At 44.5% G+C, this 14,009-nt stretch overlaps 1 protein-coding gene across 1 annotated transcript in view; it reads left to right on the top strand.

Annotated features, from left to right (window-relative positions):
- LOC106573963 (WD repeat-containing protein 18-like) overlaps positions 1-14,009 on the top strand; it is a 76,325-nt gene that overhangs the window by 7,932 nt on the left and 54,384 nt on the right. The window contains 1 exon segment of the mRNA XM_045696672.1: positions 5,930-6,071. Within this exon segment, the coding sequence (XP_045552628.1) occupies positions 5,930-6,071 (142 nt within the window).

Below are 14,009 nucleotides of genomic sequence, written 5' to 3' on the forward strand. Positions count from 1 at the left end.
GTTTGATTTCACAGAAGTGTGATTGACTTGGAGTTACATTGTGTTGTTTAAGTGTTCCCTTTATTTTTTTGAGCAGTGTATATATTTCTTTTTTTGGGAGGGGGGTAATTATGACAATTACATCAATACTGAATTAACACTTATTTTAACTTAATATAATACATCAATCAAATCAATTTAGCCTCAAATAAATAGTGAAACGTGTTCAATTTGGTTTAAATAATGCAAAAACAAAGTGTTGGAGAAGAAAGTAAAAGTGCAATATGTGCCATGTAAAAAAAGCTAACATTTAAGTTCCTTGCTCAGAACATGAGAACATATGAAAGCTGGTGGTTCCTTTTAACATGAGTCTTCAATATTCCCAGATAAGAAGTTTTAGGTTGAGGTTATTCTAGGACTATTTCTCTCTACACCATTTGTATTTCATATACCTTTGACTATTGGATGTTCTTATAGGCATTTTAATATTGCCAGTGTAACAGTATAGCTTCTGTCCCTCTCCTCGCCCCTACCTGGGCTCGAACCAGGAACACATCGACAACAGCCACCCTCGAAGCATCGTTACCCAAAAGCCGCGGCCCTTGCAGAGCAAGGGGAACATCTACTCCAAGTCTCAGAGCAAGTGACGTTTGAAACGCTATTAGCGCACACCCCGCTAACTAGCTAGCCATTTCACATCGGTTACACCAGCCTAATCTTGGGAGTTGATAGGCTTGAAGTCATAAACAGCGCAATGCTTGAAGCATTGCGAAGAGCTGCTGGCAAACGCACAAAAGTGCTGTTTGAATGAATGCTTACGAGCCTGCTGCTGCCTACCATCGCTCAGTCAGACTGCTCTATCAAATCATAGACTTAATTATAACATAATAACACGCAGAAATACGAGCCTTTGGTCATTAAAATGGTCGAATCCGGAAACTATCATTTCGAAAACAAAACGTTTATTCTTTCAGTGAAATACGGAACCGTTCCGTATTTTATCTAACGGGTGGCATCCCTAAGTCTAAATATTCCTGTTACATTGTACAACCTTCAATGTTATGTCATAATTATCTACAATTCTGGCAAATTAATTACGGTCTTTGTTAGGAATAAATGGACTTCACACAGTTCGCAACGAGCCAGGCGGCCCAAACTGTTTGCAAGAGAAGTGACACAATTTCCCTAAATGTAAGAAATTCATGTTAGCAGGCAATATTAACTAAATATGCAGGTTTCAAAATATATACTTGTGTATTGATTTTAAAGAAAGGCATTGATGTTTATGGTTAGGTTTGGTGCAATGACAGTGCTAAATTATCACCCATTTGGCGAAGTAGGCTGTGATTTGATGAGAAATTAACAGGCACCGCATCGATTATATGCAACGCAGGACACGCTAGATAAACTAGTAATATCATCAACCATGTGTAGTTAACTAGTGATTATGTGAAGATTTATAAAAATCTATAATTTTAATGCTAGCTAGCAACTTACCTTGGCATCTTGCTGCCCTCGCGTAACAGGTAGTCAGCCTGGCACGCAGGCTCCTCGTGGAGTGCAAAGTAAGGCAGGTGGTTAGAGCGTTGGACTAGTAACCGGAAGGTTGAATAAACGAATCCCCGAACTGACAAGGCAAAAATCTGTCGTTCTGCCCCTGAACAAGGCAGTTAACCCACCGTTCCTAGGCCGTCATTGAAAATAAGAATGTGTTCTTAACTGACTTGCCTAGTAAAATAAAGGTGTAAAAAAAATATTTAAAAAACGGCCACATCGGTGTCCAAAAATACCGGTTTCCGATTGTTATAAAAACTTGAAATCGGCCCTAATTAATCGGCCATTCCGATTAATCGGCCGACCTCTATTGTTTACTAAATAATATATGTGAAATTTGTTTTGATTTAGAATGTACCATTATCATGCACCTGTATCGAAACAGGGGCAGTGGAAAAAATACATGTCATCTATGCACTTAAATAGCGAATGGAGGACCCTTTTCCTGTGATTAATTTTCATGCCAGCCAGGTAGGCTATACTCCTGTTGTAAAGAGAAGCAATGTGCTAAATTATTAGGAATGTTGAGAATAAATATAGTAGGCCTAGTCTATAGAAGCTTATGGGATACTCTTTTTAAGAGGCCATCATCCTGTTTTCTAACACAATTGCATAGCCTATAGAAATGTTGCGCAACATGAGCTCATGGGCTCTCCATGAAGTGTTTGATTAGATTTTAAAATACATTTGCATTGATGTCAGAGTGGTTAGAGGGATATTACAGTGCTGAGTGAGTACCAGGCAGTTAGCAAGTTTGTTAGGCTACTAATGACCAGCAGCAGCATCCGAGCTTGGAGAAGCCTAATTAGCGTGACTAAACGGTCACGTGGAATTTGACTGCCTTCATGAATCGTGACTGCCGGTAATACAGTCACCGCAACAGCCCTAGTGCAGACACAGATCCTCTCCATGTCACCTGGTAGGAGGAGCCTGCCAGGTAGGATGCAATCCAGGAATGTGGAGAGCCTGAGACGCCCAGCCCTGAGAGGGTGGAGAGGAGGATCTTATTAACATGACTGAAGCTACGACTATATATAGTGGGCTCCAAAATTACTGGCACCCCTTACCGGCAATGCACAAACAATGCTTAAACAAATATAAACAATATAATTATAGAGAAACTCAAAATACCAACATGTGAGAAATACTGTACTTTATTAATGTTTCAATGGAACCAACCAAAATAATTTATTGATTTTAATTCAAAATCAATGTCCTCCAAATCAAGGTTTCACAATTAATGGCACCCTTAAAGATGATAGTAAATAACATCTACCACAAATTAAATTCCACTTATTTAAGTTTATCTAAGTCTTAAGGAACTATATTGAGCCATTACATCACTTCCTGTTTCCCTAGGGTATAAAAATGATGTAACACACATGCAATATCCTGCTGTCATCCAACACCATGAAGAAAACAAAAGAACTGGCAGTTCAAAAGAGACAGATGGTTGTAGACCTTCATAAATCTGGTAATGGCTACAAGAAGATCCACAAACTATTGAATATACCACTGAGCACTGTCAGGGCAATTATTTAAAAAATTCAAAAGATATGGAACAGTTGTAAACCTCACAGGTAGAGGACGCAAATGCATTTTGCCCCCCAGGATGGGGAGGAGGATGGTGAGAGAAGCAACAAAATCCCCAAGAATCACTGTGAAAGAATTGCAGGCCTTGGTGACGTCTTGGGGTCACCAGGTTTCAAAAAGCACCATCAGATGCCACCTCCAAAACCACAGGCTCTTTGGAAGGGTTGCCAGAAGAAAGCCCTTTCTGACCCCAAGACACAGACGCAAGCGCTTGGAGTTTGCCAAACATCATTTAAATTATGACTGGAAGAAGGTGCTCTGGTCAGATGAGACCAAAATTGAACGTTTTGGTCAGATACAGCATCGGCATGTTTGGCGTCGAAACAGAGATGCATACAAGGAGAGGCACCTCATACCCACGGCGAAATATGGAGGGGGGTAGGTGATGTTTTGGGGCTGTTTTAATTCCAGAGGTCCAGGGGCACTGGTTAAGATTGATGGCATAATGAATTCCACCAAGTATCAGGCAATTTTGGCTGACAATCTGGTTGCCTCTGCCAGAAGGCTGGGACTTGGCCGTAGGTGGACTTTCCAACAAGACAATGACCCGAAACATACCTCTTGATCCACACAGAAATGGTTCTGTGACATCAAAATCAATGTTCTGCCATGGCCATCTCAGTCTCCGGACAAAAATCCAATCGAAAACCTGTGGGCTGAGTGGAAGAGGGTAGTTAATAAGTGCAAAACCAAGAATGTGAAGGATCTTGAAAGGATCTGCATAGAGGAATGGTCCAAAATCCCTCCAAATGTGTTCCTTAACCTTGTCAAACATTACAGGAAAAGACTCCATGCTGTTATCCTTGCCAGAGGTGGTTGCACTAAGTACTAAATGAGGAGTGCCAATAATTATGAAACCTTGACTTTGGTTACAATTATTTAATACAAAATACATTTTTGATTTTGGTTGGTTCCATTGAAACATTAATAAAGTACAGTATTTCTCACATTTTGAGTTTATCTTTAATTATATTGTTTATATTTTTTAAGTATTGTTTGTGCATTGCCAGTCAGGGGTGCCAGTAATTTTGGAGCCCACTGTATAAGGTGGCAGCTAGCCTAGTGGTTAGAGCGTTGGGCCAGTAACTGAAAGGTCGCTGGTTCGAATACCCAAGGCGACAAGGTGAGAGAATCTGTCGAAGACACTTAACCCTAGTTTGCTCCAGGGATGCTGTACTACTATGGCTGACCCTGTAAAACAACACATTTCACTGCACCTATCCAGTGTATGTGACAATACAACATACATAGTTTTACACTAAGTGTAGAAAACATTATCAACACTTGTTCTTTCCATGGTATAGACTGACCAGGTGAAATCTATGAATGCTTGTTGAATCCACTTCAATCAGTGTAGATGAAGGGGAGGAGACATGTTAAAGAAGGATTTTTAAGCCTTGAGACAATTGAGACATGGATTGTGTATGTGTGCCCAATTCAGAGGGTGAATGGGCAAGACAAAATATTTAAGTGCCGTTCAACGGAGTATGGTAGTAGGTGCCAGGCGCACTGGTTTGAGTGTGTCAAGAACTGCAATGCTGCTGGGTTTTTCACACTCAAGAACGGTCCATCATCCAAAGGACATCCAGCCAACTTGACACAAATGTGGGAGACATTGGAGTCATCATGGGCCAGCATCCCTGTGGAACGCTTTCGACACCTTGTAGTCCATACCCTGACGAACGGACAGAAGGGGGTGCAACTCAATATTAGGAAGGTGTTCCTAATGTTTTGTACACTCAGTGTATATATCACAAACACATCCACTCTCTTTGTCTGACTTTAATTCCCAATTAAAGTTTGAAGTCCAGTGTTTGCTACTTTCTCTGACCTTCCCCTTTTTGAAGGGGCAATGTGAAACTCATTGTAGCATAAAGAGGGAGTGCTACGGGTCTGAGAGGAATTTTAAATGGCCACCGGGCTGCATCGGGAAATGCATCTTTCACCTGTGGTGAAATGCCTTGGTCGGGCCCACGCACCGACATTAAGTGGTTTGCATCGACCCCTTCCCAGTGGGACGTAATGATCGGCCGTGTCCACAGTAATATCTCTGCAATACACCCTGAGCAACTTTGAGCCGAAATTGGCTCCAAAAGGGAGTATTGCACCTGGAAGTCTGTTAGGGGTTTGATTTTCCTCAGAATGCCCCAGGCTTCTTCTTCTCTCCTCCCTTTTTATGAGCACACGCCAGAGCAGAAGCCCATGCTGCGGTGTGTTCCTGTTACGGGTGATGTTTGTCACAGATGTTGATACAGGTTGTCCCTGAGATCCTGCCAGGGAGCGCCTCTCGCTGCTGAGCTGACAGAATGGGGCCTGGGTCCTGCTCATTTAATCAGCAGGCTTTCTATCCCCGTATCTTCCCTCTGTCTCTGCTCAACCACCTATATGCCTCCCTCTCTCCTTTTCTCCTGTCCTGCTCTGGCAAGATGTTGTCTCTACTGAGCCAGAACCAGTGAAGCTCAGAGCTATATGTGCTCAGGAAGCTGTAATTGCATTTTTGGCCCAAATGCTCTGACTATAAAAATACAGGAAAATAATATTTTTTGTCACTATTAATTAATGCTAAAATAATAGTGATATTCTAGTTTTTAAATGGTCAAACCTTAGCAAATACGAAGGAAATACATTTTTGGTTTACTTTTACATGTGAGGTAGAAAGATTAAAATGATTTGTAATGGAATTTTATTGGTGTTCTGAGGTTAGTGTGTAATCAGTGCTAGTCACCTTCACTACTTAATGTGAAATCCCAGCATTTTTTATGCATATGTAAATAAATGACCACACGCTCCCTCTGTGTTGCAGTGTAGTTCAGCTGGACCTGTCACTCACCCCTGAGCCTCGCCATGACCTCTACCGTCACTCTCTCCCCATCACTGACATCCACTGTGGCCTGATGGGACCCCAGTCTCGAGTAGCTACTGCATCCTTGGACCAGACTGTCAAGGTGAGCTTTCTCCTATCTTAAGGGAAATTGGTGTGAACTGCCTCTTATGAAATTTGGACTTGTCTGTCGTATGTAGAGCAAAGATTTTTGACTCGCTTAATGGGACATTTCCTTCCAACGAGAATGAAATGAATGAAAGTCTTTCCATGCCTCAAGCTGTTGTTTGGAGTTGGAAGAGGACACTACAATCAGAATGTTATAGTGATTTTGAGCTTACAAATGCATATCTATGTTGTCTTCCAACTGTTTTATTATTCACAACATTCTCATTGCTAGACATCTAATGGAACAGAGTTCTGGCATGCGCTCTAGCTTCATGATACATTTGTATTCTGAAACGATACCTACGGGCCTACCAATGTCTTTTTTATTAGGTTCTTCACGAGGACATATTTTATACCAGTGCAATGTTAATTAAAATCCTCAATTATACTGAACAAAAATATAAACACAAAATGTAAGGTGGTGGGCCCATGTTTCGTGAGCTGAAATAAGAGCCCAGTAATTTTCCATATGCACAAAAAGCTTATTTCTCTCAAATTCTGTGCACAAATTTGTTTACATCCCTGTTAGTGAATATTTCTTTATATTTTTACACAGGTGCACCTTGTGCTGGGTACAATAAAAGGTCAATCGAAAATGTGTATTTTTGTCACACAACACAATGCTACAGATGTCTCAAGTTTTGAGGGAGCGTGCAATTGGCATGCTGACTGCAGGAATGTCCACCAGAGCTGTTGCCAGAGAATGTAATGATAATTTAAGCCACCTCTAAAGTAATTTTAGAGAATTTGGCAGTACGTCTAACTGGCCTCACAACCGCAGACCACATGTAACCACACCAGCCCAGGACCTTCACATCCTGCTTCTTCACCTGCGGGATCATCTGAGGAGGGGGGGGGGCCTGGCTGCGTCCCTTCCCAGTCATGTGAAATCCATACATTAGATTAGGGCCTAATGAATTTATTTAAATTGACTGATTTCCTTCTATGAACTGTAACTCAGAAAATATTGAAATTGTTGCATGTTGCATTTTATGTCTTTAATACACTGTTTCCATTCAAATAATAATATTAGGCTGTTGCCTCAAAGCGTAGTATTACTATCTTGTAATAGAATTTTATTTCCTAAATTAGCCTAAGCATTGTTGGCATTTGTGTTTACTGGAACTGTGGGAGGAGGTAGCCCAGTTTTCAGGTAATTTGCATGCAGAAATATCAACCAGTCAGAATATTGAATCAAAAGTGTGTTAGTCCACACAAGCAATGTTTGAAAAACACATGAATATTAATGAAAGGAGACGTGAAGACGTTGGGTCTTAAGCTTAACTTCCTGAACATTCGAGACGTGTAGTCCACTTGTCACTCCAATCTCATTTGCATTAGCGTAGCCTCTTCTGTAGCTTGTCTACTATGTCTCTGCCTATCCCTGTTCTCTCTCCTCTGCACAGGCGATACAAACGCTCCACACCGCGTGGCCGCTGCCACTCTAACCTGCTGGTCCCAGCGCGCACGACCCACGTGGAGTTCCAGGTCTCCGGCAGCCTCTGGAACTGCCGGTCTGCGGCCAACAAGGCTGAGTTCATCTCAGCCTATGCTACCCTCCAGTCCCTAGACTTCCTGGCGCTGACGGAAACATGGATCACCACAGATAACACTGCTACTCCTACTGCTCTCTCCTCGTCTGACTACGTGTTCTCGCATACCCCTAGAGCATCGAGCCAGCGGGGTGGTGGCACTGGAATCCTCATCTCTCCCAAGTGGACATTCTCTCTTTCTCCCCTGACCCATCTGTCTATCTCATTTGAATTCCATGCTGTCACAGTTACCAGCCCTTTCAAGCTTAACATCCTTATCATTTATCGCCCTCCAGGTTCCCTTGGAGAGTTCATCAATGAGCTTGACGCCTTGATAAGTTCCTTTCCTGAGGATGGCTCACCTCTCACAGTTCTGGGTGACTTTAACCTCCCCACGCCTACCTTCGACTCATTCCTCTCTGCCTCCTTCTTTCCACTCCTCTCCTCTTTCGACCTCACCCTCTCACCTTCCCCCCCTACTCACAAGGCAGGCAATACGCTTGACCTCATCTTTACTAGATGCTGTTCTTCCACTAATCTCATTGCAACTCCCCTCCAAGTCTCCGACCACTACCTTGTATCCTTTTCCCTCTCGCTCTCATCCAACACTTCTCACTCTCCCCCTACTCGGATGGTATTGCGCCGTCCCAACCTTCGCTCTCTCTCTCCCGCTACTCTCTCCTCTTCCATCCTATCATCTCTTCCCTCTGCTCAAACCTTCTCCAACCTATCTCCTGATTCTGCCTCCTCAACCCTCCTCTCCTCCCTCTCTGCATCCTTTGATTTCCTCTGTCCCCTATCCTCCAGGCCGGCTCGGTCCTCCCCTCCTGCTCCGTGGCTCGACGACTCACTGCGAGCTCACAGAACAGGGCTCCGGGCAGCCGAGCGGAAATGGAGGAAAACTCGCCTCCCTGCGGACCTGGCATCCTTTCACTCCCTCCTCTCTACATTTTCCTCTTCTGTCTCTGCTGCTAAAGCCACTTTCTACCACTCTAAACTCCAAGCATCTGCCTCTAACCCTAGGAAGCTCTTTGCTACCTTCTCCTCCCTCCTGAATCCTCCTCCCCCTCCCCCCCTCCTCCCTCTCTGCGGATGACTTCGTCAACCATTTTGAAAAGAAGGTTGACGACATCCGATCCTCGTTGCTAAGTCAAACGACACTGCTGGTCCTGCTCACACTGCCCTACCCTGTGCTTTGACCTCTTTCTCCCCTCTCTCTCCAGATGAAATCTCGCGTCTTGTGACGGCCGGCCGCCCAACAACCTGCCCACTTGACCCTATCCCCTCCTCTCTTCTCCAGACCATTTCCGGAGACCTTCTCCCCTACCTCACCTCGCTCATCAACGCATCCTTGACCGCTGGCTACGTCCCTTCCGTCTTCAAGAGAGCGAGAGTTGCACCCCTTCTGAAAAAACCTACACTCGATCCCTCCGATGTCAACAACTACAGACCAGTATCCCTTCTTTCCTTTCTCTCCAAAACTCTTGAACGCGCCGTCCTTGGCCAGCTCTCTTGCTATCTCTCTCAGAATGACCTTCTTGATCCTAATCAGTCAGGTTTCAAGACTGGGCATTCAACTGAGACTGCTCTTCTCTGTGTCACGGAGGCTCTCCGCACTGCTAAAGCTAACTCTCTCTCCTCTGCTCTCATCCTTCTAGACCTATCTGCTGCCTTTGATACCGTGAACCATCAGATCCTCCTCTCCACCCTCTCCGAGCTGGGCATCTCCGGCACCGCGCACGCTTGGATTGCGTCCTACCTGACAGGTCGCTCCTACCAGGTGGCGTGGCGAGAATCTGTCTCCGCACCACGTGCTCTCACCACTGGTGTCCCCCAGGGCTCTGTTCTTGGCCCACTCCTATTCTCGCTATACACCAAGTCACTTGGCTCTGTCATATCCTCACATGGTCTCTCATATCATTGCTATGCAGATGACACACAATTAATCTTCTCCTTTCCCCCTTCTGACAACCAGGTGGCGAATCGCATCTCTGCATGTCTGGCAGACATATCAGTGTGGATGACGGATCACCACCTCAAGCTGAACCTCGGCAAGACGGAGCTGCTCTTCCTCCCGGGGAAGGACTGCCCGTTCCATGATCTCGCCATCACGGTTGACAACTCCCTTGTGTCCTCCTCCCAGAGTGCTAAGAGCCTTGGCGTGACCCTGGACAACACCCTGTCGTTCTCCACCAACATCAAGGCGGTGACCCGATCCTGTAGGTTCATGCCCTACAACATTCGCAGAGTACGACCCTGCCTCACACAGGAAGCGGCGCAGGTCCTAATCCAGGCACTTGTCATCTCCCGTCTGGATTATTGCAACTCGCTGTTGGCTGGGCTCCCTGCCTGTGCCATTAAACCCCTACAACTCATCCAGAACGCCGCAGCCCGTCTGGTGTTCAACCTTCCCAAGTTCTCTCACGTCACCCCGCTCCTCCGCTCTCTCCACTGGCTTCCAGTCGAAGCTCGCATCCGCTACAAGACCATGGTGCTTGTCTACGGAGCTGTGAGGGGAACGGCACCTCCATACCTTCAGGCTCTGATCAGGCCCTACACCCAAACAAGGGCACTCCGTTCATCCACCTCTGGCCTGCTCGCCTCCCTACCTCTGAGGAAGCACAGTTCCCGCTCAGCCCAGTCAAAACTGTTCGCTGCTCTGGCACCCCAATGGTGGAACAAGCTCCCTCACGACGCCAGGACAGCGGAGTCAATCACCACCTTCCGGAGACACCTGAAACCCCACCTCTTCAAGGAATACCTGGGATAGGATAAAGTAATCCTTCTAACCCCCCCCTTAAAAGATTTAGATGCACTATTGTAAAGTGGTTGTTCCACTGGATATTATAGGTGAATGCACCAATTTGTAAGTCGCTCTGGATAAGAGCGTCTGCTAAATGACTAAAATGTAAACGTAAATGTAAGTATAATTTTATTTGTTACTCATTATACATTCTAACAAGCCTTAATGTTTTGTGGCTCAAGTCCCAGAAAAGGAAAACAGATTTCTCTCTAATCGCATGAAAATACACAAAACAAGATCTGCCGTTTTTGACATGCAGAAGCTTTGCCAACTGTAGATCACTCTACCCTGTTGGTATTAGTTAAAGATAATTACTGTTGCACTTTGTATTTGATCTTGTATTTGGGCCTCAAGTTATTTATTGATATTTCCTCATTTATGTCATGTATTTTCTCAGGCCCCTGTTGAAACTATTGAACAGACAATGATCATATTTAAAATATGAAACGAGGCATGGAGTCTCCAAATGGAATCCGTAGGTACAGTACACTGTTCTTTGGAGTGTAATCGAAGGTGACCCCGGATCAGTCTATCACTCCCACCTGAAATTGGAATTCAAATAATCAGTCCATGTGGTTATGCAAAGTAGAGCAGCTGTTTCTCCTGGTGAGTATTCAGGCCACTTTTGAATTGATTGAGAGGAGTCGTTCTCGGATCAATACCAGGTCAGTGGGATGAGTGTTGTTGATCGTCTGTGGGTGGTGTGGCTCCTGTTGTGGCCCTCCCCTGTGAGACTAGAGAAAATAAATGATGAATGGTGGTTGAAATATTGTTTTGACTATGGCATTTAGTTCAGTCTCTTGATGTACATATACACAATTTCAGACTTGTGGTAGGCCACCCATAATGCTGGCTATACAGGTAGGTCCACATCACAGCATCTACACCAGTGTTTCCCAAATTGTGAGGTGGGTGGGGGGTCGAATGCACAAGGTGCCATTTATAAATTGGGTAGTGTGTCATCAGTTTCACTATTGTCATGTCAGTCATTGCAAACCTTAGAGATATTTATAACTTTTCAGAAATGTCCAAATCAACTAGCCTATGTCAGCTAACAATTTTTTTTAAAGTTTTTTTTAGCCCATAGATTTTGTTTTAATGTTTGGGTCACTCATATCACATGAATGAACATTATACATGGCAAAATGTATAGAGATGTTACCCAATGCTGGAAGGGGGGCCTGAGTGGATTTTACATGACTGGGCAGGGGTGCAGCCATGTATGGGCCTGGGACGGCGTAGGCCCACCCACAAAAGGGCTTTATTACAGACAGAAATGCTCCTCAACTTCATCAGCTGTCCGGGTGGCTGGGCTCAGACGATCCGGCAGGTGAAGAAGCTGGATGTGGAGGTCCTGGGCTGGTGTGGTTACATGTGGTCTGCGGTTGTGAGGCCGGTTGGACGTACTACCAAATTCTCTAAAACGACATTGGGGGGCGGCTTGTGGTAGAGAAATGTACATTCAATTCTCCTGGCAACAGCTCTGTTGAACATTCCTGCAGTCAGCATGCCAATTGCACACTCCCTCAACTTGAGACATCTGTGGCCTTGTGTTGTGTGACGAAACTGCACATTTTAGAGTGGCCTTTTATTGTCCCCAGCACAAGGTGCACCTGTGTAACAATCATGCTGTTTAATCAGCTTCTTGATATGCCACACCTGTCAGGTCTATCTTGGCAAATGATTAAATGCTCACTAACAGGGATGTAAACAAATGTATTCACAACATTTGAGAAGCTTTTTGTGTATATAGAACATTTCTGGGATCTTTTATTTCGGCTCATAAAACATGGGACCAGTACTTTACATGTTGCTTTTATATTTTTGTTCAGTATATTATAATAATAATAATAACATATTACCAGAAGGGAGGTTGTAGCATTAGCCTCCATATCTTCCTTTTTTATTCCATTCAACTGAAGAACAATATCAATTCCATCCTGACAGGTTGTTAAGTGTTTAGCTGTGTTTGGAGGCCACTGCACTGTTGCACAAAGAGGAGCATAGTCAGAATGAGAAACGACAAGGGGGATTATCCAAAGATGAATAACACCTGACTGGATTCAACATCAATAAACCCCCATATCAGTCACTGATGCTCCTGCCATTGCTTCATTTCCTCCGAACAATTCTGCCAGTCATGGTTACACACTGAACATGTAACTTTTTGAACAACACGATTCTAACGTAATATATTTTTAGGGGTAAGCCAGCGGAGAGACAGGAGCAACACTTCAATGACACATACCAAAGTGCGTTGGACTGCATGCTCTTTGTCATTGACTTTGCACTGGCAGGATTTGTTTCAAGTAATCACCCATGTCAAATGAGAATGGAGGCAAACAAACACCACAAGCCCTTGGATCTGACATGCTGGCAAGCTCCTAGGGGATGGGATTGGATGAGCTGACGTGTGACAAGCCAATCAAACAAGGGAGCCGTAGGTGTGGAGGGCTGGAGGTCCATGACGTGATGGACCATGTGAGCTCAATGTCACTCCGCTTGGACTCCTCAACCTCTGTGGCCCCTGGAGGCCCCACCCCCCTGGGGCTCCTCAGCTGGCATATTAGATAGTGCTGGTTGGGGGAGGAAAGCCTGGCGGGGCTTTACTGATGAGTTGAGTGCAGTCAATTCAAGGGGGTAGACATGACATGACCAAAGGGGATGTCAACCTTGTTGTCCTTGTCCAACACACTGGAATCCTCAAGTTTTGCACGATTAGTTTGGGGATGTTTTTTGAGGGGTCAAAAGTTTAGTGGTAATTTGGTTTGGAGCAGGGCTGTTCAATGTCAGTCCTGGAGTGACAAAACACTTCTGGTTTTCCTCCTCTCCTAATAAGGGACTAATTCAGACCTGGGATACCAGGTGAGTGCAATTAACTACCAGGTAGAAACAAAAACCAGGACCGGAATTCAACAGCCCTGGTTTAGAGTTGTTGCTTTATAAAAGGGGAGAGCAGACAAAGTATGCATCACATAATGTACTCTTTATTACATCACACTCTGGTCCTGTTGTGATTATGCCACAACCATTATATTGTCACAAATCCTAACTCCTCACAGTAATGCATGCCTTCATGCTAATCCATATTGTTATCAACTCTATTGAACCCCCGTAGGGTTTAATGTATCATCTGTTTTGTTTGGCTTTGGTTGATCGATGACCTGTGACCTCTTTGCACCAGTAAAGTACAGGTCTCTCCTGGCTTCATTGTCACTGGCAGACTTGTCACTTGTTTCTCCTTTGTAGTCTGTCATTCATGGCTGCCCAGCTTAAAGTAAGTTTGATTATACACAAAACATCTCTTCTGTGCAAACAATTATTCCTATCGTTTCTTTCCATAGAAATGTGTATTAATATATTTTGTCTAGTGAGTTGAGAGAACGTATGTGTGAAGGGAAAGCGGTAAGTGGTGCTTCATGTGTTTGATGTCTGTCCCTCTCCCTTCGTCCCCCAGCGTTTAGATGAGATACTGGAGCGTGTGTGTGTACTCGACGCTTTTTGACTGCCGTGTTGAGTGACTGACTGAGAACAACTAGCGGCTAAGAGGATCACTCCC

The sequence above is a fragment of the Salmo salar genome, chromosome ssa16 (genome assembly GCF_905237065.1).
Source record: "Salmo salar chromosome ssa16, Ssal_v3.1, whole genome shotgun sequence".
NCBI classification, from domain to species: Eukaryota; Metazoa; Chordata; class Actinopteri; order Salmoniformes; family Salmonidae; genus Salmo; species Salmo salar.